At 37.7% G+C, this 26944-nt stretch overlaps 1 protein-coding gene across 2 annotated transcripts in view; it reads left to right on the top strand.

Annotated features, from left to right (window-relative positions):
* Positions 1 to 26944, top strand: part of REV3L (REV3 like, DNA directed polymerase zeta catalytic subunit) — a 119571-nt gene that overhangs the window by 25916 nt on the left and 66711 nt on the right. For both annotated transcript variants that reach the window (XM_032101488.1, XM_032101489.1), the window contains exons 2-4: positions 21918 to 22107; positions 23503 to 23577; positions 25005 to 25165. In XM_032101488.1, coding sequence (XP_031957379.1) covers positions 21918 to 22107; positions 23503 to 23577; positions 25005 to 25165 — 426 coding nt within the window. The remainder of the gene's footprint in view (positions 1 to 21917; positions 22108 to 23502; positions 23578 to 25004; positions 25166 to 26944) is intronic.

Here is a 26944-nt window from a genome sequence, read left to right as displayed (position 1 = left end):
TTTTTATCCATTATTGTTAAACATTTCTGATGCTTACTGCATTTTGGCAGATGCTATTTCCTTGTTTCATTTGTGTGAGGGAACTCTTCTCCAGAAGGATGTAAATGACACACAAGACACCTTTTCAGGTAGTGCTTGATCTGGTTAGATCTACTGAAAGATCAGGCAAGTGCATCAGCCTAATAAAGCCACTATTTTAGTAAACACAAGTGTAGTTTGGCAAGCCCAGTCTATTTTTGTTCAAACCTCTTTCTAGCATATAAAAAGTAACGCTGTAAAAAGCAGCTTCAGGAGAGCATAGCATTAAGCCAGATGTGGTTTGCTTCTGTACTGTGTGAAATAGAAAGCTTCTGCTGTTCTTTTCTAAAGCAATTGTATTTTTGCTCCTGTTAGTGTTAAGCACTTAAACATCAAGTGTACTGATCATTACAATATTCTTTGAAACAGTTATCTTTATTTTTAGACAGACTGATTTATTTATGGCAATACAAGTATTTCACTGGTATTGATTTGATTGATGGCATTGGGAGATCTTCTGGCATTGCCATTGCTCTTGTCTCTTTCATTGCAAAATGTGGGTCAGTATTGCTTTGGACATGTTTCCAAATAGTCAGACCCATCCACTTAAAGCAGCTCATCCTATGCCCGCAGAGATTTCTTACGCAGTTGTACTTTGCACAACCCATGTTGATGAAATACAAGTCAGAATGAATCAATGGAGAATTTTCAAGTGGAATGGAGAGATAATTTTTGTTGTACAAGAAGCAGCTGACATCACCACATTTAATGCAGTAGCCTCACCAGTCACAGAAGGATTGGGTCTCTTCATTTATTGAAAGTAGATGGGCTTCATTTGTTGGAAGTAGATGTCCTTCACTGAATAGTCACCGAATTCAGTATTATTCATTTATGTCCATCACAGAGTATACACTCCAGTTGGAATGAATATTGTCCTGGTTGAAACCCAGTTTTTAAAAGGAGAACTAAGAAAGGAAGAAAGTATTTTTCAGAAGATCACTGCTTTCTGGCAAGTGCAGTTATGGGCTTAGTTGAGAGGACTTTATACCCTTTAGTGGCAAACTGTCAAGCACTCTGCACTGTATTTCTCATAAAGCTTAGTAGCACAGAATCAGTATTATTTACTTGGCAACGTAAGTTGCATTTGATGTTTCTGATTTAACATCACTATGGCTTTGATTCTTTAAGCAGAACATGCTTCTAACAAGACTTTAAGGAGGTGATGTCTGTTGACCATTTCTCTGCTTAAGAAAGGCAGTGGCATGTATAATTTAATTTAAAATTTCACAAATACCACAAAGATGTGATTCTCGGTGTGCTTTTATGGGGTTTTTGTGCTATTCTGTTTTGTGATACACATTGCTGTGAAGTTTCAGCTTGGATGGTAATAGGAAGAAACCTAATTTATCTGGTAACTACAATGCAGAGGTAAAAAGTAAGGAAACTTTTAGAACATGGTAGAAAATACTGGAAGTTTGTTAGAAAATGCATCTTGTGGTGACAGCTTGGAATTTCCATAAACTCTTTCAAATTTGAGTGCATGTAACATGCCCCTGTAAAATGTAGTTTTAAATTTACATGGCAGGGAATAACTTTTTTGCTTTCTTGCTGTTTCTGGAAGTAGGTGTTTATGCCCCTGAAACACTGGAGAGGTGTTGTCTATAAAACTGCTGTCTTAAAGTAGGATGAAGGGGTCCAATCTGCCACTAGTCCCCTTTGAAGCAGTATGATGCTTAACTCATTAGACTGCATGAATCTCATGCTTAAAAAAAAAAAGGTAGGTCTCTGGACCAAGAAAAAAGATCCATCTGATTCATAGTAGGTCTGTTTTTCTAACAATTAGACACATGAAAATAAATTACTTTTTTTTTCCCCTCCCTCCCTTCAGGGAACAGCAGTACAAAAGCATCATTATGGAGTCAGTGATACCACAAAGTATGTGACACAAGTTTTGGATTGAAGTACCCATGGTGAAATGAGTCAGGATAGGGAACTGCAAATAGAGAGCCTCACACACATAGGCAGGATTCATGGGCCCTAAAATACAGGCAAGTAACAAGACAAATCATGTTGTTTTAACATGGTGTGATAACTACATGAAGGAAGAGTAGTAATTTTATCCATGTATTGTCTTGAGTCTACTTATTTTTGCAGTGGTTCTACTTTTGCTGAAATAATTTACTTGGCACTAGGAAAGTTTTAAAAATAATCTTGTCTGTATTAGCTCCATTTGAAGTTAGACAGTCCCTTATTATATGTGTTTCCATTACAAAAAGGAAAGTTACTTTATGCATGTTTATAGTGTACACAGGGGGCTTGTCTGCACAATTTTTTTATAAGCAATGAGCTACAAATTGGACTTTTAAGCACTTTTTAAAACTAGAATAAAGGTACTTTAGAAAATAGCCTGTTTTGTAATATACATCCCTAGAGCTATATATCTTCCAGTTGAGTGCAGATGTTAATTATTAGTTGGTTAACCTCAAACTTCTCTGGAGCAAAAATGTAAACCTGGTCACATGGCAAGCCACAGTGTTGATTTCTATCATCAGGACTTCTTAAAAGTTTTCTTAACAATAGTCATACTTCTTTTTGAATGTTTAAGTAAATTTGCATTCTTTTGAAAGCCTAACTACAGATTGTGGTGGGTGTGTCTTGAATCCTGTATTGGGTGTATTCCAGTTGGATTGCTTTTGTTCCACTTTTTTTAAGGGATTTGATAAATCATAATTCTGACACAGCAACTTTGTGCAGATTTGTTTGAATCTCCAATGCTGAGCCAATTTCTTTTGCTATGATTTCTTTGTGAACTTTCATGCATTTTTTTTTTCCTTACATAGATCTTTATTTATAAGCAGTATTATCAAAACTGGCGTAGGTTCACTTGTGGTGGAAAGACAATGTATTGGTGTATGACACTGTCATGTTTTCATTCTCTGTAATTGTTTTAATCAGTTTGGGAATGACAGCTGTATTCTGACCAGTAGCTATGTCTTAAAACAGTGCACTTCTTACTGTACTGATTCTGTTCATTTCTTGTGTATTGTGATCCCATAGCCTTACAGTGTGAACACATGATTTCACATTGGTCTCTCATTCTGCCCATTTATGTTGTGCAGCAAACAACTGCAAAGTATATAAAGCTTTACTGGTACATCTGGTACATTTCTTGATTGTGAACACCACCACTGCCCCCTTATTTTTTTTTTAATGTGAAAAAGGGAAGAAATGTGACTTTCACCATTCAATAGCCACTGTCCTAACTTTGATCCAATTGTAGTAACAGCAATATAATTGCTCTAATTTTAGAAATACTTAATTTGCTTTACGGTCTGGATTAATTAGTTCCTTTTCTCTACATGAAACTCAAGTCATCTTATGTGGTTTACAAGTGATAAGAATAATAGGATTTTTGTCTTGAAAATGTAGAACAAATCCTTTTCTGTTTTATTAATCTTTGGAAGTTACAGTCTAGTAACTAGAAACTACAGTCTAGTTTGCCGAAAATACTGTAAAGTACTGTTTGTCCAGCTTGCTTTAGAAGTAAGAAACATTTAGAGATGCTGTTTGCTTAAATACGTTAGAACAGTTAGTTAACTGGTATTCTTATATTTGCAGAAAATAACTGCTTTTTATCTCCATGTGAAAGGGGCACAACATAAAAGCTATATGTGTGTACCAAACATTCCTTCCCTTGTAAGAATGTGGCAGAATCCCTTCACTTGTAAGAATGTGGCAGTACAGGATTTTTTTCCCTTTCCTTTGAAAGTAGCTAACAATTAGATTATAGTTTAGAATACTGCATATGCTGTCTATTAGATGACATTGATACTGTGTGAAGCAAGAGCTGTGCACAGCTGCCCTGCGTGATTTTGTGTCTTTGTGTGTAGTTATGGTGAACATGGGGAACTGATACGTGTTGAAAGGGTAATCGTTTTGCAGGGTGAGTTTTTAGCCAGATTCCTGCTCAGTTCCTAGTTTCCAGTCTTGTTCAGTCTCAAAAGAGAATTGGAGAGCAGGAGCAAGACCAGATGACCTAGACAGCTTCGTTTCCATCTGATTTTGTCTCTACTGTAGAACCAAATTGCTTTTTCTAAAGAATGATCTGTTAATGTTACTTCTTTCTGTATAAACACCTGGAGGATGTTTTTGTATTGAAACGCTTGGAGTACAAAGGAGATTTTGAGATTGGGGTTTTTTTGTTTGTTTCCTTATGCTGCCTTTTGGATTTTTTTCTTTTCCTTACCTTTCTTAGAGAAATAAAAGGACAAAAATTAAAAACTGAGGAACATGTATAGCAAGTTTCCAGGGTGTAGTGGTTTGGTCCAAAATACTCATTACTGTTTATCTGCTGTGAGGTAAGAATTAGGAGAAATGCAAAGCAGGCACCAAACTTGAAAGAATATAAAGAAGTTTATTAACAGACCTAAAAGAGGGAAAAAAAATTATATCACCTTCAGAACTCTCCTCCTCCCCCCACCTTCCTCCCTTCTCCCACTGACAATGTAAAAAGAACCCTTAAGATGTTCAGTCTGTTTACCACTTCCATAATCACCTTGTTCAGTCCATTTAGAAAGAGAAGTCTCTTCTTGCTCATGCTATGAAAACATTATCACAACGAGACAGCTGCCCACTTCCAAATATTGTTCAGTCCATTTAGGAAGAGGAGTCTCTCTGCCTGCGTGTGAGTCCTTTCCCCCAACTTGCAGCTTTTCCCGCAACTGCTTTCGAGGATCCACTCTTGAAGTTTTTTGGGGTACAGTTTTAAGGTTGAGCCGTTCAGAAACAAAAACAGAGGCCCTTCTCCTTCCCTGGGAGCAAAGGGTCTTCATCATCTTCATCGTTAGGACTATCTCTGGGAGCATCTCTAGGGACTGAGGTTTTCTCCTTTCCCATTTGGAGCAAAAGTCCTCATCTGGTTCATCTCTAGGGACTGAGGTTTTCTCCTTTCCCATTTGGAGCAAAAGTCCTCATCTGGTTCATCTCTCCCTGTCCAAACTTCTCATGAAATTACAGCTGCGTCAGCATCTGCCTATCTCAGCACAGGTGCTTTTGCTCACAAGTTGAACACTCCACCCCCCATATCTTCATGGAATTACAACGGGATACTCTGATATATCATAGCTTCACAACAGAATTTCAGCTTTAAGCATCTCCTCTCTCTCTTCCTTCAGGTTTTCAGCTCTTCACAGCAATAAAAGGGTTACTCTCACCTCGGCCTTGCAGCTTTGCAGCTGGAATGTTGAATTTTTCTTATCGCAGTGGAGAGGGGGGAGAGCCGAGCCGCTCCGGCTGCCCACGGCAAGGCAGTGGGGGGGGTTCCATGGCTGGAACAGGTCCATGGCTTCAGGATGGCCGTGGCCCGGCCCGGCCTGGCCCAAGCAGGGCCTGGCCGGGCCCGCTGGCCCCCACTCGGGGCCCGCAGCCGCCTGTGCCAGCGCCGGAAACGAGAGAGAGCTTGGAGGGGGAGTTTGCCTATTCTTAAATGTGGATCACAGAGGTGATCACAACTTTAAGTGGCTTAGAGAATTGTCCATATTCAAACTGGCCAGCTGATAGGTTCTATCAGTTCCCAGAGGAAACTGTAAGCACCCCTTAGCAAGGATGTCCCTTCCGGGACTATGCTTGCTAACCTATGACACAGGGTTGTAAAACTGTGTGTTATTTCACTTCTTCCTAAGTATTGTTGAGGTTAAAATGGGTGGGGGGAAAGAAGATGGTATCTAAACATTGAGATGTTTTCCATTCAGTTCACTGTAATCTGAAAACTCAAAGATCTAAATGGACAGTTACATATGCTTTAATATATATATTTTAAAAATTTACTTTAAAATGTAGTAACTTAAAACATGCTTATATTTCAACAGTAATTCATAGGTAGTATTTAAATAAATTTGACATTTAAATTTAGGGGAAAAAAAAGACCAGTGAGCAAGTACTTTACCTCTAACTCAAATGAATCCATGCACCTTTGTAATGTAGTTTCTCATGTGCTGGTATGAGAAGTAAATCTTTAGTACTTCAGCTGTACTATTTGCAACCAAACTCTACTCATAATTTCACTTTTTGATACACTTGCTGAAGTTGATGTGTGCAGATGCTGAACATGCAGTACTGTCAAAAAACTGGTTTTAGATTAAAGTTCGTGAGGAATCTAGTACATTGTTCATTCCAGCCATGAGGTCACCCATGCAGTTGTTGCTCTTACAGAGATGGAATTAAATGAGAAAGTATATATTCATTACAAAGGACAGCATACAGGAGCAGCTGAACCAAAGGTGGTTTGTTTACCAGGTTTGCTCTCTTTGGCCTGGACTGATCTTGATTGGGAAGATTAAATAGTGTGATAGATGTCACTTGTGCTGAGGTCAAATGTCAGTCAGTTTGTGTTTGGTAGACAGTTGTTCTCAGAATTAATATGTAGGAGCTGATGTTATTCTTACAGCAAAACCTGTGTGTCATTATACCGTTCATGGTTTTTTAGTTCTATGTGTTCTGGTAATGTATTGCAGTTTTCTGTAGGAATTTTGTGACTTCACAGCAACCTTGAACTTCAATAAATTGACACTTTCATCTTCAACACATTTACCTTTTATGTATCTCAAACTTTTTCATTATTCAGTGTCTTACTGTTAATTGGCTTGCTTCCTTGTATTGTTTATCAAAGTGTAGTAAATCATTGGAGGTTTAACCTGAAATATGAGCTGCACCTAAGCAACAGACAAGAAATATGGCCTTATAGAGCCTAGGAAACACCAACATAAATTTTGATACAGACTTTAGGTCCTTCTGTGTCCTGAGACAAGGAACAAATGATTTTAGATCTTGATCTAGATCAGCAAAGTCTGTCAAGTTGCATCTACTGGTCAATTCAAATTGATTTTTCACCTTCAGAGAACCATAGAATGGTTTGGTTTGGAAGGGACTTTTGAAGGTAGTTTAGTCTAACCCTCTTGCAATGAACACGGACATCTTCAACCTTCAGAGTTGCCAAATTTTAAGTAGTTCCTGTTACGATCCAGTTTAAACCCAGAAAAGCAAAGAAAGCTAAGTCTCTGTGCATAAACTGGAAAGAACTTAGAAGGTTCAAAATATTCCCAGAAACGAGATTAAAACCAAATGAGGTTAGACGTTGATGCCAAAAAATGGATGTATTTTATTTAATAGTAGAGAGGCGAAGAGAAGGGAAGAGAAAAGAAAGAGAAAGAAATGGCAAAAAGAAGGTGGGGGGGGGGGGGGGGCAACAGGGAGAGGTGACAGGGGTTAGGTGGAAGCACATCACCCATCCGAGGGTCCCAATGACGTCTCGTTGCTCCCCTCCATCTGCTCTGCTGGTGGTGAGGGTCCCCATCGCCGCCGTGGCCACACCGCTACACGCTGCCACACCACACACCAAAGAGTGCAGAATCCCGTGGATTAATGTACGCTGTGGGCCAGGTGGGAACGCCCACGTGCCTCCTCTTGCAGGGCCTGGCTTGACACTGTCCCCTGCAACACTGAGGGTCTGTTGCACCATCTCTGGGGCAGGGTCTGGTGCCCCCTTTGAGGGGGGCTCTTGTGATGGGCCATGTCACCCCCTTCTGCTGTGGATAAGCTTCTCCCCCCAGTGAGGACCCCTCAGCTGGGCTCCTCTGCACAGTGGAGGATGGGCAGTCACGGCACCTCTGACCAGAGGCTTTTCCAAGATACCCAAAGCTTCTCCACCCTTTGGTGCAGGGGGTCTGTTCGAGCCTGGCAGCTGATAGCCCTGGGGCTGTGGTCTCCACCTTGGAGGTGTTAAGCCTGTGCTTTGTGAATGTCCCCAGCCCTAAATCGTTACTTTATCTTATCTTCACTTATCTTCATCAGTGAGCAGTGTAAGGCCTCACTCAAGGCCCCATCCAGGGTGCAGTAGTCTTCTCTGCAGCTTTTGTAATACAATTTTAAAAGTCCTTTAAGAAAATGTTTAAGTCATAAACTATAATATTTCAGTCTCTGACAGTTCCCGTTCAGTCTCATCTTTTCCTCATCTGCTGTAGGAGTTCTGGAGTTCCTGTTTATCAGTATTGCACATAAACTCTTTGTTAAAAGAGCACCAGGGTTGCAGTCACCATAAAGAGTGAAAATGTGCCAGAAGTATTTTCCCTTGTGTGAAATCTTAGGATGATTTTCAATACCGTGATAAACCACTATATTTTCTCATTTTCCCTAGCAATTAGCACAAGGTGCTTAGTGACTAACCAATTTTTCAGTGAGTAGGTATGATCTTTTTTATCATCCACAGTCAAAAACTTAATCCAAATAAAACATTCACTCAGGGTTTTTTTCTTGTAATATTGATGTATTTATAATCTTTTTGTGAAGTTTTCTGCAAGTCAGAGCTGTGGTAATGATAGTAACTTGCATATGAAGAACTGAGATTACAAAATAAAAATACTAAATTTTTTAAGCTTTTGTGGGGTTTCAACAGAAAGTATTATGGTTTTAAGTTTCTGTAACATTACAGTGCTTAATGATTTAATTAAGCATGGAACTACTTTGCCATTTTCTAAACCATTTTAACTGTCTCAATATAATAAATCCCTCTGCCTTTTTAACATATGACTTACTCAGCATCACAATAAAAATTCTGAGGGAAAGGTGGGAATGCTGTTTACTACAGTGATACTCATCTGCCTCGATGATGAATCTTTCTGTATGCATTGGTGTCTGCTTCATTGGCATAAATTTCTAACTACTATGACAAATGAGATATGCATTATGCAAGTAAATCATTCAGCATGTTGTTCTGACTTGCAGATTCCAGGTCTTTCCTCTATCCTGTGTAGCTAAGGTTTTGTGAGAGAGTCACTATCAGTTGTACAAATACACTAATATATGTGAGGAGTCAAGGGCTTAACTAGTGTAGCACTTTGTTCTCACACATACTAAGATTTCTGTCAATAGATTGGCCTCGTTCTCCCCCCACACCAGCACCTCCCACTCTGTGTTTTTTTAATCTCTCTATCTTTTTGCTCCCCCTCTTCATGCACAGTGTAATTTTTTTTGTTTTGTTTGGATTATGTTGTGGTGGTGGTTTTTAAGGGGTTTTATCTGGTTCTTTGTTTTCTGTGCTCTCCAGATACTAGCAGTAGGGCTACTGAGAAGATAGGGAGGGGGAATGTTTGTATTTTAATGCAGTTCTTTTGCTATTGAGGCATACTTTATTAATGCTGTTAGACAAAACCATACCAAAAAATCCCATTATTGCTCAGGTATTATTTTTATTGAAAACTTGTAGTGTGTAGTACATAAGTCACAAAGGACATAGTCTTAAGCTGCACTACAGGAGGTTTAGGTTGGACATTAGGAGGAAATTTCTTCACAGAAGGGTGGTGTTTGGGCATTGGAATGGGCTGCCCAGGGCGGTGGTGGAGTCACCATCCCTGGTGGTGTTTATGGAAAGACTGGATGTGGCAGTCAGTGCTGTGGTTTAGTTGACACAGTGGTGTGTTTGGTCATAGGTTGGACTTGATCTAGGAGGTCTTTTCCAACCTAATTAATTCTGTGATTCTGTGACACTGCTGGCAGAGATTTGGGGAAAGGGATAAATCGTGGTACGAGAGAATTCAGATCTGAACAGAGCAATGGAGAGATTGGTACTAAGTAGTCCTTTAGCACATTTGTAACATTGGCTTAAAACGTGAAACTAGACTGCTGGCTGATTTTTTGAAGGAGACCCTTTGTTTTCAGTGCAGAAAGGTAGTCACTAGTTAGTTGTGCTGTGCACAGAATTTCAGCAATTTAACATATAATAGCCAGTGAGATGACCTTGTAAAACAGGAATATTTGGACTGGATGACACTGCATCTGCGACAGATACTTCTGAGTAACACTTCGAAACATTTCTTAAAGAATGCTTTGCTATAAATAGGTTGCCTTGGCAAGTGAAGTATCCAGTTTACACAGTCTTTACAGCCACTCTGAAGGTTATTGAGTAAATACAAGACAACCACATGAAATCTGTACAAGGCAAGCAATCTTTGATATATACTTTCTGTAAAGGGCTCGGATGTTTAAATTTTTTTGCTGTAGCGCAGAAACAGAAAAATATTTTGTAGTTCTAATCATGTGAAGAAGTGGAACAGTGTGTTATGTTCTCAATTAATGATGGTAACAAGCCTACGATAAGAATACTACAAAGTCTGGGCATTCTTTGCAAAAAGAAACAAAGGCCTAGGGCAGGCAAATAGCCATGAAACACCCTTCAAATGCTGCCAAAGACATTAGGCTTTACAAAAGATGAAAAGAGGGGGATGGATGCCTAATTCAGGATGAGGAAGGAAAGTAGTATGTCACCAAAAATAAAACTAAAATAGGAAGTAAGATAGTAGTATTGCAAAATGTGTAGAATAAAATAGTAACACCAGCTGTATTACTGAAAGAGCATTCTTTTATGTATTTTGTAAAATATAAAAGAAGAAGGCATAAAAAGGTCACATTTAAAGAATAACATGCTGTGCCTTCATTTAGCATCTATTGACTTCAGTCGTGCTTTAGTGGATGCTAAGGTCTTTGTTCACCTTGAAACGAGTCAGTAAAGACACTGCTTGTTAGTACCCACAGCTGAGGGTGTGGCAGACACCTGAGGACTATATCTGCAGTAGAAGGCAAAAAGCTAAAATATAGATTCTTTTGAAGTACCATAGATAAAGTCTAAAAAGAGCTAGTTTCATTTACTTTTGTTTTTAAGGGCTTTTTTTCTTACCCTCCCGTGTCTTTTGAAAATCAGTGAGGCTATCTAATATATTGACAAGCAAAATAAAACATTACTGTAGTGTGATTTCCATATACCATACTCTTTAGTGTGAAGGAAAACAATTTTTAAAAATACTGAAAAATGCTGTAATCTGATTTTTTTTTAATGCTGCTGCTGTTTCCACTGTTTAAAACTGTTGGGTTTGCACTTGTACAGTACCTCTCAAGTTAATCCTGAGTAACTGTTGACTGCAATTATTGAACAACTGCTGAATTGGAGTGAATGTTAAAAATTATGTGAAGGAAAAGGGGTGGTAAGATTTTTGTGTGATACAAACTACAGAATTGCTCAGGATTCACAATTCTGTTAGATAAATCAGGATTCAGACCACCAGTTTTCAAGAATATGGTTTCTCTGAGTCATGCATGTAGCTGCTTCCTCTCTGTGTTATAGAATTGAGTTTGGCTGAGGATGTATTCATGGCACACCAAATGCTGCTGTTATCAGATGAAAATTGTTTCGCTTGTGTACCTGCTTGAAAGATTCTGTCATGAGGATCTTTAGGAATTACTTTGAATAAGGGTTTGAGGTATGTGCAATCTCAATTTTAAAAGCTTCAATGGATTAGAGCATTTTATCATGCTGTCTGCTTGCTGTAGTTTTTCTCCCCCACATGGAAATGTCTTGAATGTTCTGCACCTTCATGCACAACCTTTTTTGGAAGACTCGTGAACAAGCATATCTTTCACTAATATGTTTTTAAGTAGGTTTGTTGTGAAGGATAATACTGTCTCCTACATTGTTTAGTTATGTATTAACACAACAAACGGACAATGTTTATGCCATTACATCATTTAATGTAAGCTATGGTAGTAGCTTTATTTTAAGCAAGTTTGTGGTTAAATATATTAACGTTGCATTGAAAGGTTTTGTTACTTCGGTGATTGAGGCTGTATATTGTTTTTATTAAGTTAAATTAGGAAGGCTGAACCTTCTATTCTGAGTAAAGGTTCAAAGCAGAGATTTGCAGCTGTAACACCCTCTGAAGTTTCCTGGTGCAGTTAGAGATCACAAGGTAGCAGGTAGGAGTCTACCAACACTAAGACTTGCTTTACTTTGTTACCTTTACTGTCTGACATAATTAGTATGTTTCAGAGGTTGACATCCAGAGGATCATTTCTGTTAAGTGATCTGTGCTGGGGCAGCCTTGGCCAACATCAAAATTCCCACCCTGCTGCTTGCTTGTTCAACCCAGCACCTCCAGTCTGGTAATGCAGAGGGGTAAAATAGGAAAAACAGAAACACTAAAATAATAGGTTGAGATAACAACAGGGAAGTTGCTTACCAATTACCATTGCAGGCAAAATGAACTCTTTTGGGGAAAAAATAACTAATTTATTGCCAACTAAAATCAATTCAGGTAGTGAGAAACAAAACAGCACAGCTTTCCTCCCCCTTCTGCCAGGCTCAGCTCTTTCTCACATACCCTACCCCTGCCATGCAAGCTCACATGGAGAATGGCAGGGGGGTTGCAGCCATTATGTCATGGTGCTTCTCTGCCTTCTTCCTCATCACATCTTTCCCCTGCTATGATGTGGACTCTCCACAGGCGTCAGTTCCTTCAGGAATATCCTTGTGCTCCACTCTGGCATCCTCCGTGGGCTGCGGGGGATATCTGCTGTTCCATGGAGATGTTCCTCCTCCACTTTCCTCTGCTTTGGTGTTCCCTTTCTTAAACATGTTTTCCCAGAAGTGTCCCCGGCTTGCCTGAGGGACTCAGCTGTGCTCTGCAGTATGTCTGTTGGATCTGGCTGTGTCCCACACGAGACAGCATCTGGCTTCTTCCCACAGCAGCCTCTCCTCTGCCAACCACTTGCCACATAAACCTGGAACACAGAGTTTAGTAAGATATTAAGAACCTATTTTGTTTGTCAAACACCATGTAGTCATTTCAAAGCTTACACGGAAATTTGGAAGGTGTCTGTAGTAGGGAAGTATTTTCTAGTAAGTTGCTGCTTGTCCAAAAATTATAAGCCTAGAACATAGAAAAGATGTTAAGAATTTCTTTAATGAAATAAAAGGGTATGTGTGATAAGGAGTACCAAGTGTTGCAAATTTGCTTATGGGTGCAAATAAAAAAAAGAGCAGTGTATTTGTGGAGCACATCCTCTGGCTTTCATCACCTCGAGGAACAGGCTGAAATGACAATTACCTGCAAGTGAGAGATCCTAATGCAAATACAAACCCAAAAATTTCAAGAAATATTTATAGAATTATTTAGTGCTGTTTAAAGAATAGAGGAAGAGAAAACAAACAGAATGTGATGTCATTTGCTTGTTAACATAACCTAATCTGACTCATGAGAGTGTTTATACCCTACAGTGTGTAATTTGGGGGGTATTACAGAAGCTTGGTGTTGTTCAAGAATTTATAGTCAACATTTCTGAAAAGTGTCTATGAAAGATAATACTGATGAAAACACTGTTAACCTTACCGCAAGGCTAGGGGGTTTTTTGCCTGCAGTTTAGAGTGACAAATAATTTTTGGCAATAGTTTACAGTGCTTTTTCTCTAACTAGCTCTGTAGCTGACAGGAAAATACCTGTTGAACAAAAATGTTTCAGTTGATTTTGTCTGACACAGGGAAAAAAGATGAGTTGAGGCTGGAGCGCTGCATACACATCACAGTATTTAAATAGGCAGATGAGCCTCATACAGAAGTGAAAGTTCAGTTACCAACCAGGAAAACTTTTTCTTTGGGTATCTACCTGTGCAGCATTCTCCATTTACATGTGACTTGTGTTACTTGCACCAAGAAAGACCAGTAAGATAGCTACCAGAACTTGTGTGGCAGTGTCAGTCTTTAGTGAATGGTCATTGAGGGAAATGGAAACCAAAGGCTGTGTGACTACTCTGCTCCCCCTTTTCACTACTGACTTGTTGTTTCATCTTTTACAGGATGTGGTGAAGTACACCTCATCCATTTACCTGGGACTAGTAAATACACACTTTTCTACTCAGCTATGCTTTGGTCTGTGTGGTCTAACATAGTCTGCCTGTGTTGCTCTCATGTGGTTGCGTTTCTTACTGGAATAGCAGCTTGGACTGTGCTGCCAGCCTGTGAATGCCAAGAGCCTGGTATGATCACTGGAATTTGTAGCTGGGGCCAGCTGCATTTGCCTCCTTTATGTGTTTTAGTTCATTTTAGCTGGCTTTGTAGTGTTTCTTACTGGAATAGCAGCTTGGACTGTGCTACCAGCCTGTGAATGCCAAGAGCCTGGTATGATCACTAGAATTTGTAGCTGGGGCCAGCTGCATTTGCCTCCTTTATGTGTTTTAGTTCATTTTAGCTGGCTTTGTAGTGATTTTTGACACTCATTCTAGAAACAGTTGCTGATATTGATCAGCTGCTTATATGAGTAATCTGTCAATAGAGGAAGCAAGAATAATATTTTGTATGTGGTTCATTTTATAGATGGGTGCTTAATAAGTGAATACCTGACCTCATGTTGTGTCTTAAGAAAAGAAGAAAATACTATGGCTATTTCTGTAACTCACAGTTATCAGCTTGAAGATGGTTTGTACATAGCTTATATTTGCTTTTTGAGATGCTTACCTTCTTTGGTCTTCATTATTTCTGGAGATTTGTTCTTTTAAATTATCTTCTGCTTCTCTGGACTTTATTGGTTTTAGTTGGCCCATATAACAGTAAATTTCTTCAGTTATGTTTCAGTTATTTTTGCTTGGTGATAACAGTAGGGAACAGATGTTCCTTTCTGATGATGTTCTTTGCATCCTATAAATGGTTAGACTTATCAGTAGTGTTTCTGAGATTGTTTTCTAATGTCACAGCAGGAATTCAAAAAAGATCCATCCTAATCAATTCCAGTCAGGAGGAGGTAGTTTTATGGAGATGATCAGAATATCTTCACTGAGTTGATGTATTAAATAAACTGTTTCAACTTTTGTGCTTTTTCTTGGGGTTTGCTCATTGTTTATGTGTAAAAAAAAAAATCAATGCCTCTTTAAAATTCTCAGTAAGACAAAGATAGTAGCCTTGCTTTTGGAACTTAAAATTGATATTTGCCATCAGCAGTAATTTCCAAGGTAAATTTTCTAGCCTGAGAGGTCTCAAAGGTTATTTCTTCTTTGGATACTTCACGGTTCAAAGTATCTAATAGTCCTCAGTTTTGTGTGACTATTACATTGCTTGCTAGACTGGAGAAGACAAGACTTGGTGAACCACATGGTCTTATAGGCCTAATATTTCAAATTATTAAGAAAACTTAGATTTGATGTAAAAAGCTATCAGTGAGCAAATTAATTGTATGGATATCAGTTGCAGATGTCAGTTAAAATCAGTGTTTCAAATGTAATTTTATTTGGTGTTACCTAAACTTGAGAGGAATTTGTCCTTTGGAAGATACCAAATTCAAGGAAGCTCGTGGACTTCTTGTTTGAATCTCCATACTGCCCAGAGATCTGCTTTTCTCTGATCTTTGTTTCCCCCCATAGCTCAGGGTATCACACCAATATGCATCTAGTTATACAGAGGTTTCTAATTTTAAATTACAGACAGAAAACCCATCTCTTCTCCTTTACTAAGGATCCCTGCATCAAGGCTCAGGAACAATCTAATTGCAATGAGTCAAAGGCCTCATTTTCCTCGTGGTGTTTTTGGGGTTTTTTTGTCTTCATAAGAGTAAAGGTATTACATGTTGCAAGGAACAGTTACTGACTAAAGAATTATAAATAACCAAGCACTCCATTTGGATTCCAACAAATGTAAGAAAAAAAATTTTGGTCCCATTTACAGGTGTTACTGAAATAAGTGTTTTCTCACTTCCTTGGGAAAAACTGAAAACCTTGACACAAATATCTAATAATATATGTGAAATAAGGTCTTGTAAGGTCTTGTGCTCTGTTCTCAATTGTTTTGAGGATATCTTGCTGCTGCAAGGCCTAATTTCACTATTCTTGTTTCTCTGACATTGAGTATTCTCTAATATCCAAGACTGCAGTGTGTGTAGTTCTTCCTTTCTTCTCAGTCCTTGTGGAAAAGCTGACTTGTTTCATGACTCAGGGAGAAGATTGAAAGTTTCATGTAATCACTGAAGGAGTTACATTAATGTAATATACTGTCGAAGAACTCTTTGAGATTAAAAGTGTGTACTCTTAAGTTTCTGAATGTCTTAGCAAGAGTTTTAAGGCATAAGGATCTTCTCAAGTTTTGTTAGGAAAGGAATTTGTCTTCGTCAAAGCATTACCTTACTTCACCAGTCCATGTATGTTATTCGTTTGCTTTGTGTCAGAGGATGCAATGGTGACTATAGTTTCACAGGCTGTGTTAGCACTAGAAAATAATGGAGTCCTGCCCCTTTTCAGTAGCTCAGTTCTGATAGTATTCAGTGATACAGGCTTGACAAGCCCACCCCAGTGAGCAATGTAGCTTAGACTTAAAGCACCATCCAAACTGTGCGCAAGATGTCCGTGTTGCTCCTACCATGCAGGGTAGATTAAGTACTCCTGTTACCACTTGATGTTGCTTTCTGAAGCCTGTTCCTGGAGAAAAGGTGAGATTGCCTTTGACACAGGAACTTTTATTACATGGAGAAATTACTTTGAAATGGAATTCTAATATTATTCCACTTACAAATTTTCATTTTTAGAATTGTTTTTACAACAGGACTGTTAGTTTTCTAATTCTCTGTAGGCGTCACTATTCACAGTTCATTTTTCAAGTGTTTTTGAATGTTAGTGGTTCAACAGTTAGTTGAAAATACCAATTTTCTTTTTATGATGGTAGTGTCATGTCTTTTGATTTCTAATGATTTTGCTTTACTGTTGCTGTTAAAGGAAAGAAATCCCTTATGATTGTCTTTTTTTTCTGCATCCTGTAGTGACGGTTGATGTGTTTGTGTGCATTCTTCTTCTAATACTTGTCCATGATTAATTAGTTCTTCCACTTTACAAAACTGCACCTAAAGTGCTTCTAATAGATTACAAGTGTATAAAAAGCCATTTGTCTTCCATCTTCTGCATCTCTTTATTAATTCCCAGCCTGAATTTCCTAAAATCTCAGGGTTTTTCCATGCTTCTAAATGCTGCTGAAGTCTCCATTTTACTCCCACACCATTGTTCCCCATGGCTTTGCTTAGCTTCTTACAATGGGATCAGCTTGTTCTGTGGCAGAAATATCACAGCAAAATATGTCTGCATGTAGACCAACATTGAACTGTTTTCTGAAGTCGTATTTATCTGGATTTAGATTTAGTTTTTGTTTTCTAAATACTAAAGAAAATGTCTATTCAGAATGTTTCCAGTATTGAGTTCAGTTTGTGAGGGTTCTGTAGTCAGTTCCTAAATTAAGAATTCCAGGATAGGAGCTACACAGTTTTGAGTATCATTTATGAAAAGTTAGTCCAACTGTATCACAACTGTAGAACATGTTCTGATTCATTATTAGAAATTAGAGCAGTCAGAATGGATTCACTCAAGGTAAATTATGCTTGGCCAACCTGATTGCCTTCTGTGATCATCTACATGCTTTGTTCAGGCAGTTCTCCCATGAGATTGTAAGTCTTCTGGAGGAAATAAATGGAGACAGTATCTGCAGAAGCTCTCCTCTTGATGGAATATGAGCCAGCAGGTAATCATGTATGTGTGGAATTCCATCTAGAACAGAGGGACTTCTGTTTTCTCTTGGAATATATACACAGATGTTCATGTGCTCCTTGTCTATTTTGTTTGCAAACTTTATTCCTGAACTGGACAATAAAATAAGTTCCCTTATTTATAATTTTCACATTTTTCTTTTGTACAGAAAGTTTTCCAATTTGATCTCGGTGGAAAGTTTTTAGAAGTTTAAAACAAAGTCAGTGTTACCAGATGATGAAAAAGCACTTCTCTGAGGGCACATGAATAATAATCCTCAGGTTCTCTAATTTGTACTGTGAAATTACGTGTTCATAAGCTTGGGAAAGGGGCTGGACAAGATGACTTTCAGAGGTCCCTTCCAACTTCAGACATTCTGTGTAGATTGCATCTCAGTTTTTTACCTACCAGATCATCCTGCATGGCTGAGCATTCTGGTGGTCAGAAGACATCAATTCTTGTATCTTGCTAAGTAGTTGTTGAGCATCTTTGCATTGCATTATCATACTGGTTTCAGTTCTCTTCTGATAATATTGAAGTTTTCTATCTTAGGGTTGCTGCAGATTTTTCTTGTAATCATAAAAATTGTAGAGTAACTCAAGGATTATGCTTGGTATATGCTCCTGATAGTAATATATATGGCAACCATCTTCCAGAAAAAATACCAGATTTCTTAATCTCGCTCTCATGGGTTTCAAGTATGCAAAAATGCTATATTTTAATACTTCAGTAACATTTATGCCACTTGCTTTTATAAGTATGGGTTTGGGAGGTGGGCTTTCTTTCTGTATTGTATGAAAATACTGCATTTATATTATTTTTGAAGTATTGATTTATTAGAAGTATTATGGCTATTCATCTATATTGGCATTTAGTTGGCAGTGTCTTCTTTTAAGAGAAAATAGCCAGTTTGCTAGTTAATATCTCAAGGTTTTGTGGATCTGCCTTTCTTCTATGTTACAGCAGCAATTTTTGTGTTCCTTCATTTACCACTTCATTCAGTGCCTTACAAAGACTCATGATTAAGCCTCAGCTTTACTTGTAGGTGTCTGTATGTTTACTTACCAGTCTCCTTGAGTCGTACTGGGATGCTTGATCAGCAAAGTCAGTCAGTGCAGACCTCATTCTTTTAGGTCCATGAAGAGACCATGGAATGAAACATTTCAGTGGCCTGTCCCATCAGGGGCCAGTTTTGTATCCAGAAATTCTGAGGAGAGCAGTCATATGCAGAATCTGCTGTTGAGCACCACTTCCATTGATTCTACAGATGTGAAGAAAGTGATGAATAGATACAAAAATAACATCATCTGGTCACTGTAAGTGGGCTGCTGTAGCAGTCAGTGCTGTTCTAATGGTACAAATTCATTTCTCTGTACCTCCAAAAAGAAACAGGAACATGAGATTAGCATATATAAACCATAAAACTCATTAACCTTTTCCCAAGCCAAGTTTTTAATTTATGTAAATTGGCAGGTCTGTGTAGCCTGAAATCCTCAGTGGGTAGATCTTTTTTCTCCTTGTGGCTCCATTGGAAAGAACCCACTAGAATTTATAATGGCATAGGGCAAGCCATGGTTGCTATTACTGGAGTCTGGGCTTCAAACTCAATACTGTGATATTTGGTGCACTTTGATGATTTTAACTAAATGATGGAAATAAATGACTGTTCTTAACAGTAGCAGGGTCAGACTTGTAATAATGTCGATTTTAAGTACAAATAGCAGTATAACCAAATATCATGATAAATAAATCAATACCATCAAGGATCAAAGTAAGTAGCTGTGTAAACCCATGTAACTTGACAGCTGCTAGCCTAATAGGAGTCTTAGATCAGCAGTAACTTGTTTGCTTTTTTGGCAGAATCAAAAATGAAAAGCAGCTCAGGGTATGAGTTCTATAAGATTTCCCTGGAATTAAGTAAGTTGAGTAATTTGACTCTGCTCAGTTGAAAGCCATAGTGTTTTTCATGGGTTTTTTTGCAGATAAAGGGGAGTACAGGGGAAGGGAACAGAAGGAAATAGAAGGAAACTTCCTTTGTATGTGTTTTCTTTTTTATTCAACAATAAAATTACATTTTCAGTTCAGCAAGAATAGTTAAATAGCTGTTGAACTTGAAAGGAACATGAATTTAAGTACAGTAAGTTTAGACTGTGCAACTGTTCTGTTTATTCTGGTGCTCTGCAATTTTGCATTCTAAGGGGACATAAATTAACTCAGAATACTTGGACAACTATTAAAGGAAAAGTATTTTTTACAACGTGAAAAAATTCACACTTTTGAAAGGAGTTCATAGCTAGTAGTGCAAATAAAAGTGTAAGTGCGGAACTGATTCTGACTGACAAGCTGTAGGAAGCAAACACCTGAATTTATAAAATTCACGAGGGATAGACATGTATATTTGTATGTACAGAAATTCCGTCTGTATTCCAATATCAAATTTAGCTTGCGGTGAGTTGGTTTATTCACTTGTTTCTTTAAGCTGCAGTGGGCATTCAGACAAATTATTCTATGAACTAGTTTGAATTTCCCCCTCAACATGATTCTGGGATACATTTAAAAAAAAACCAACAACAACAACCCACCCTTTCCAACTTAGCAACAAAAAAAGTAAAAAACCCCAAACTCAAACCCTTCCCAAAACCAACCGACAAAATTTGAATAGAGAACCTGTAAAACTTTAAACAACTATTAATTAGTTGTTAGTTATATTTGGATGGGGGACTCCTTTATTTCAAAATCAGTTTTAAGTACAGCCATCAGTATACACTCAGATTTGTTGGTGACTTGGTACAGAAAATTAATGGTTTGCTACCACTGCACAAATCAATCCTCTCTCAGTTCACATGCTACTAATATATGACTTTTTCCACCTTAGGAGTGAAGAAGTTTCCTGCCGTATAAAGCTGTTACTGTCCTTTATTGTGCCATTAAAAAAAAAAACCCCAAACAAACCCGTAGTTCTTATTTTCTTTAGTTTCCCCTTTCTCTTAGTGTGTTGTTATTTGAAAAACTTGATACATAAATAAAACTTTTGTTCTCCTGAAATATTTTAAAGACATGGGCAGAATTCATAGATGATGACTTCACCATTATGAATGCATATATAGATTGTATTTCACCATTGAGGAGACTTGACAGAGTTGACTTGCAAGAAGAATAAAATTCACCTTGTAAAATGGACTTGTAGCACCATGTTTTTTAGCAATTATTTTACTTCTAAACATAATTTGAAGAACAGTACATCTGACCCCAGTTTTAAAAAAGAGACGAAAAAAGCTCTGCTGCTGCTGGGATTTTTGGGGGTGCTTTTCACAGGTGTAAAAGATTTGCAGGCAGTCCTCAGCCTGAAGGTCTTGTTATTGCTGTGCTTTAATGGACTTAAACTGTCTTCACTGGGTGGCCACTGGTATATGATTGAGTGTAAATACTTCAGGCAAGCTCCACCAACTGAGAAATAACCTCAGTTTGAAAGAGCGGACTTTTGGAAGTCTTTTCATTGGTCTTGTGAACCAGTGAAGTTCCCTCTTTGTAACATTCATCTCCTGGGTGATGAAAGCACAGCCAGTTTTGGTGTCCTCATGCAGGGAGTTCATCCAAACAAAATGCAAAGGGATATGTGCTGCCTGTCATTGTGGTGGTGGTTGTTAATCAGCAACACATGCTTACAGTATTTTTCTGTGAAAACTTTTCAGTGGCAGTGAGTAGTCATGAATGATTTTGGGGACTCAAAAGGTGGCAAATGAATGCCAGTGAATGCATGCTTTGTTGTATTGTGGTGAGAAAAGAACAGATAACATGCATTGTAGTTGAGACTAGCCCCCCCAAAATTATGGTGGGTTTGGGAGGTCCCAGTCCATATCCCTGTACTGCCTTGTCTGAATGAGAAGCTCAGACTGTGGTCTAGCACAAAGGTTTTCATGGTGTGTCCTTTCACTCTGCTCTTACTGCAGACTCACGGAAGCTGAGAAGTAAGAGTGTTGTTAGAAGTCTAGAGATTTGCATATACAGTAGAAATCTCTCAGGGATCCACAGATTTTAAAAGTTGAAAATCACCTGGGTTTTTTTCCACATCCCAACTTATGCCTTAATAACTAGAATATTGAATGGCCTCATAGGTGCTCTGAATGTTCTTTTTAATTTCTGAGAGGTTGTGTGATTGATACTTAAAAATTTTCACAAAGGCTGAGAAACTGTTAAGCATCCAACACTTACTCAGTATGCAAAGTTATTCTTAGAGAGATGCTGTGTTATTACTATAAAGAACATAATTAGTAGTGAATTCTGTTGTTGCACAGCTATAATCGTGTGCGTGTCGCATAACCACATCTGTTCTGTATTGGTTTTGTCAATTAATCAAGTGTGAGAACTGCTCTACATTAGTACCGTTTGTTTGAAACACACCTGCACTTGTGTCATAAATTTATCCTGTCTGCAGAAACTGAAAATAATACGAAAAAATTCAGATGTAGCAACTACTTAGAAGAAGAAAAAGTAGTCATTAGGAAATAAATGTTTACCTTTTTTTTTAGGTCAGAAGACTTGTCTCCACTTACATGGTATCTTTCCTTACCTCTATGTACCATATGATGGTTTTGGACAGCATCCAGAATGCTACCTTCGTCAAGTGGCATTCAGCATTGACAGAGCACTCAATGTGGCTTTAGGCAATCCATCTTCTACTGTTCAACATGTTTTCAAAGTATCATTAGTATCTGGAATGTAAGTATGACCTGTCAGGAGTTTTGGTTGTCTGTTTTGAAATGTTTTTTGCAGTTGTACTACATCGAAGCACTTTGGACTTGGGTGATTGCAGTGCTAATCCTTTTTTGTTCCCCACCCATGTATGTCTTCATACAGGGCTGTACAACTTCTAAGTAACTCTTCTCACTTGCTTTGACTTAAACATAGTTAACAGGTTTTCCCAAGAAACTTTCTTGACACAATGATTTTTTCCTAAATTGTATCCTAGTGTGTGTAATTTTGCAAAATCTGTTCTTACTAGCTTTTTCTGTCTCTGCTGTTAGAGCAGTACTTTCCATGCAGCATTTTCTACCACTCTGGATTATTCTAGGTTCCCTGAGACCAGACATGTCTTGCAGGAGCCTGATTCTAGGTGGTCTTTATTTTTTTGTTCATCTAAAATGGCCCCCACAGAGACTGTCAGGTCATTTTTATCTGTCTGATTCTTCCAGCAGCACAGGTCAGGAAGTGGAGGCTTTTAAACATACATTTACTAATCTATCAAGATGACCATTGTGTTTTATTTGGTGTAGCTTTCTGTTGCTGCTGAACTATATGTTATTATTGAATGTTAACATGAATGAATGAACATTCTAAGGATTCTATTACTTAATTTTTATTTAACTTGCATATCCAAGGTCTGAAAAACAAGTCAAATCATAATGAATAATAGGAAAATACCCTGGAGGAACACAGGTAGTCTAGATGCATGTATTCAATTTTTCATCTTCAAAACAATGTAAATGCTAATTTTCAGTGTTGTGCAGCGCTATGTTTTATTTGCTTTTTTCGTGCATTTCTGGAATATATTCTTTCTTAATTGTTAAGTGTAGGAAGATATTTCTGTTCCCAGCCAGTTTTGGTGGCTTCTAGATATTGTGAGTAAAGTGGCTGCAATAATTGGTTTTTATTTTCAATCAGAACTTTCTGATGTTTTTGCAGTAACAAAGAAGGTCACCTACCAAATTTCTTGATGTTGTTCTTTTTGTGAGAACTTTGTGAATTGTTGTAGCTGTTCCTCTCATCTTGAAAACTGGGCAAACTGTTGCTAACAATCTTTACTTGAATCAGTGAGAAAAGAACAGGTAGAAATTAGGAGAACCTGCCTCTTTTTCACCTGTCTTGCCTTGGAACTTCAGAATAGTCATTACTGAAAGTCAGCTGCTCGTTGCCTCAAAGCAGCATAAGGGAGTGTTTCAGGTATTTTGTTTGTTTGCGTAAGAGGCTAATGGGGAAGACCTAAATGAAATGCATCTTCATCTTTACCTGGGTAGATAGACATGCTTATTTCATGCTCCTTATAATAAAATGTCATTGAATAAATGCCACAGCATAACTGGCTAGCTCTTCTTGCTTTTATTTCTTTCTCTCCAGGCCTTTTTATGGTTACCATGAAAAGGAGAGACAGTTTATGAAGATTTATCTTTACAATCCTGCAATGGTAAAAAGGTAAGGATGTGGAAATACAAAGTTCTGTCTGATTTCCTTATATCTTGAATTAAAAAGCCATGTTTGAAACAAGATTCACCAATAACTTAGCAAAATAAAAGCTCCAAAATTATTGTCCCACAGTTTCCAAAACACTTTAAAAATTGCTAATTTTAAACACACCAATAATCTTTTAAAGCAGTAGCATGTTAGGAAAACAATACCAAAAAACACTTGCCTTTAGTTGTTTTGTGTTTACTGTAATTCTTGAACACTTAAACAAATTTGCATCAGGTTACTTTTCCTGTAACTCTTAAGTAAAAAAATGCAGATGTCTTTCATATGGCTTCATTTCATCTATTATGAAGTAAATTTTGGTAGGTTTTAATTCCAGCAACAATTGCTAAATTAAAGATTTACTTGGAAAACTGAATAGCTTTTGTTATTAGACAGGTTTTCTATTTCTCAATAGGGTAATGTTCTGTTATATGAAAGTGCTGTTGATTTCGATCTTACTGTCAAAGTAGTTGCAGTAAATTCAGGAATAAATAAGGAAGAATTACTTCCCAAGCTTAAACTGAAATCCCTTGAGTGTGTGCTATTACATACTGTAACCTTTTTTAAAAGGTCTGATACATGATCATAAGACAGGATTGTCTTGATTTTTCTTCTAGGTAAGTGAAATTTTGCGCAATTTAACCTTCTGTCAATGTATGACATGGCGGTTGTTTCAAAATTTGGAGCTTCTCATGTTTGAATTGCTCCTATCCAAATAAAGACTGACACTTCACTTAAATTATTCCTTTCTTTTTTCTGTATATAACTTTATTTTTAATCCCATTTTGTTGCGTTTACAAATGCTTTGTGCTTTTTTTTTGTTGTATAAATATATGTTAATTTGAGATAATCATATTGTACCAATTTATAATTAATCAGATACTTGCAGTTATTTTTTAATGTGTATCTGTTTAAAAGAGAGGATTTGTCCTTCTACAGAGTTTTAAAATACTGCTTCTGAGTACGCATTATGTAGCTTTAAAGCCATGAAGGACGTATATATGTCAAGGAGAACTAGAGAGACTTTCAGACTTTTTACTGGTGTGTAGGCATACAGCTGCCACAGTTGTCCTGTTGAAAGATTTCCATGGCCTATAGTGGCTTTTGGATCACTTGCAGGAATAGAATATTGTAGGATTTTTTTTTCAGAGAGTTTCATGTTTTTTAAGCTGAAGGATTCAAGGCTCCTTTATAACTAACACCCAAATATTGTATAATTATTAGCAGAGATCATTTTTGTTCGTGTGTTATTGTGAAAACACAGTTCTTAAGTTAAAAATACAACTAAGGCAAAAATTAAAGTGTCTAAGTATTTAATATTTTGATAAAGTCAAATATCAATATTGTTGTACTGAAATAATTTTTTATTTATGTCCTAATTTGTCTTTTAGAGTTTGTGAGCTTCTGCAAGGTGGAGCCATAATGAACAAATCTTACCAGCCTCATGAAGCCCATATTCCCTACCTCCTCCAACTCTTTATAGACTACAATTTATATGGAATGAATTTAATAAACCTGGCTGCTGTCAAATTCAGAAAGGCAAGGAGAAAAAGTAAGGTGTTTATTTCTTAAGACCAAATAATTGCTTTGAAGGCTAAAAAACTACCATTTTGAACAAGATGTCACTAGCTGTCAGGCGTTTGCTGTATTTTGCCTGAATGGGTATTGTGTTGTTTCCATGAAGTTTGCTTTCTGTGTCAAAACAAAGTCCATATGTAGCTTTTTTCCTTTTTATACCTCTGTATGAGGATTGAGGAAGAGCCTGCTTCCTGAAATGAGATGCTGTATATCAAGAAACAAGTGTTCTATCAGCAGCGCAGCTGTGACCATTTCACAAGATGACCACACCTCTTTTCTAGATGAAAAATTGTTGATACTCAGTTGAAGAATTGACATGAAAGATAGCATAATAATGCTGTCGCTTTCTTTTTTAATGGTTTTGATTCTTATATCAATTCAAATTTTTTTGTTGTTGTTGTTGCAGTAGTGTCTTTACAAAATTATGGCTAATGATTTTGCTCCGATGACAATCAGTGTTCTTAATTAAAATGCTTGTGTTTGTGCTAAAGTCATTTGCTTTAAGGTAAAGTTTGAATTCTTAGTGTGTGAGTTAAGGAGGTATTTTAAAAAATTAATTTGTCCTTTTGGATGTACACACTGACATAAAAATTAAGTTTGGTGAGAACATCCCTAATTCTTCTAAATTCTTCGTTATAAAGGAGAGATAACAGTAGGAAAAGCATAATGCCATTGGTACTTAATGTTTAATGAAATAAGTATTGTTTGCTTAAAACATAATTGTTCCTACAGCTAAAACAAAGTTGAAAGGAATGGTGAAGTATTTTTCTGTAAAAATGACAAGCAAGAATCATGCTTCATTTCCTCCTTATTTTTATTGCCTGTATATTCAGACAGCAATAGAGTAGCCCCTGGAGTTTTATAACTAATTATTGTTTAAAGGAAGATACTCTTTTCGTGCTCAACAATAGGCCACACTTTTTGCTGGTGTCAAAGTGTAGGAAGGCAGAAGCTCAGCCATGGACAGAGCATCTTGAGGAGGTGTAGTCAGGTACCTTTAGTCTTCCAAATATTCAAATCAGCCTTCTGGAAACATGCAATGTGATTGTATCAAATAGTTGCTTCCATTCTTTTTCCATAGCTCTTTTTTTTCCCTCTCTTTCAGATGATAGATGAAAAACATATGCTGTTTATATTCTCCTTCATCATTTATTTAAGGATGAGAGACCTAAGTCTTGAATGGAAACAAGGGGGTGAAAGAGGAGCATGGGCTGAGACCAGTGGATTTTAACTGTTCTTATAGGGAAGAATCCAATAAAATAAAAGGAAAAAAAGGACACTGCCTTGTCTGGCTTGTTCAGATACTGGTTGCAGTGCTCCTAGGAAGATTTATTCTGTTTTGCATGGCTCCATATCACACATGCATCAGTAGCTTGCCTCACTCTGTTGTTGATCCCCAGGCACAGGATCACTGTCTCTTGCTCCTGGCACAGCAGCTGAATCCCTGGTGCAGCCTTACAGAGGCACTGATGTCAAGAGGCCTGTCCTTGTACAGCAGCTCTCTCTGAGCTCAGGCTGTTGGAGTGGTGTAGAAGGCACAGCCTCTGCTTGCAGCTGACACCCTGCCTGTTCCTTAGCATCTGTGTTGTTGTGCATTCCTTTCAGTCAAGTATAGCTGTGTCACACAGGCCGGGTCAAACATTGTTTCTTAGACAGCAGTAAAAGCCTTTGTCAAAAGATGTGCAGCAAACACTTACCTTACTTGCCTTGCAGATGATGATACAAAGATGAGTCTGGCAATTAATATGTTCGT

The sequence above is a fragment of the Corvus moneduloides genome, chromosome 3, assembly GCF_009650955.1.
Source record: "Corvus moneduloides isolate bCorMon1 chromosome 3, bCorMon1.pri, whole genome shotgun sequence".
Classification (NCBI taxonomy): domain Eukaryota; kingdom Metazoa; phylum Chordata; class Aves; order Passeriformes; family Corvidae; genus Corvus; species Corvus moneduloides.
Note: the sequence above shows the minus strand (reverse complement) of the source record. Positions and strands in the feature narration are given on the sequence as shown.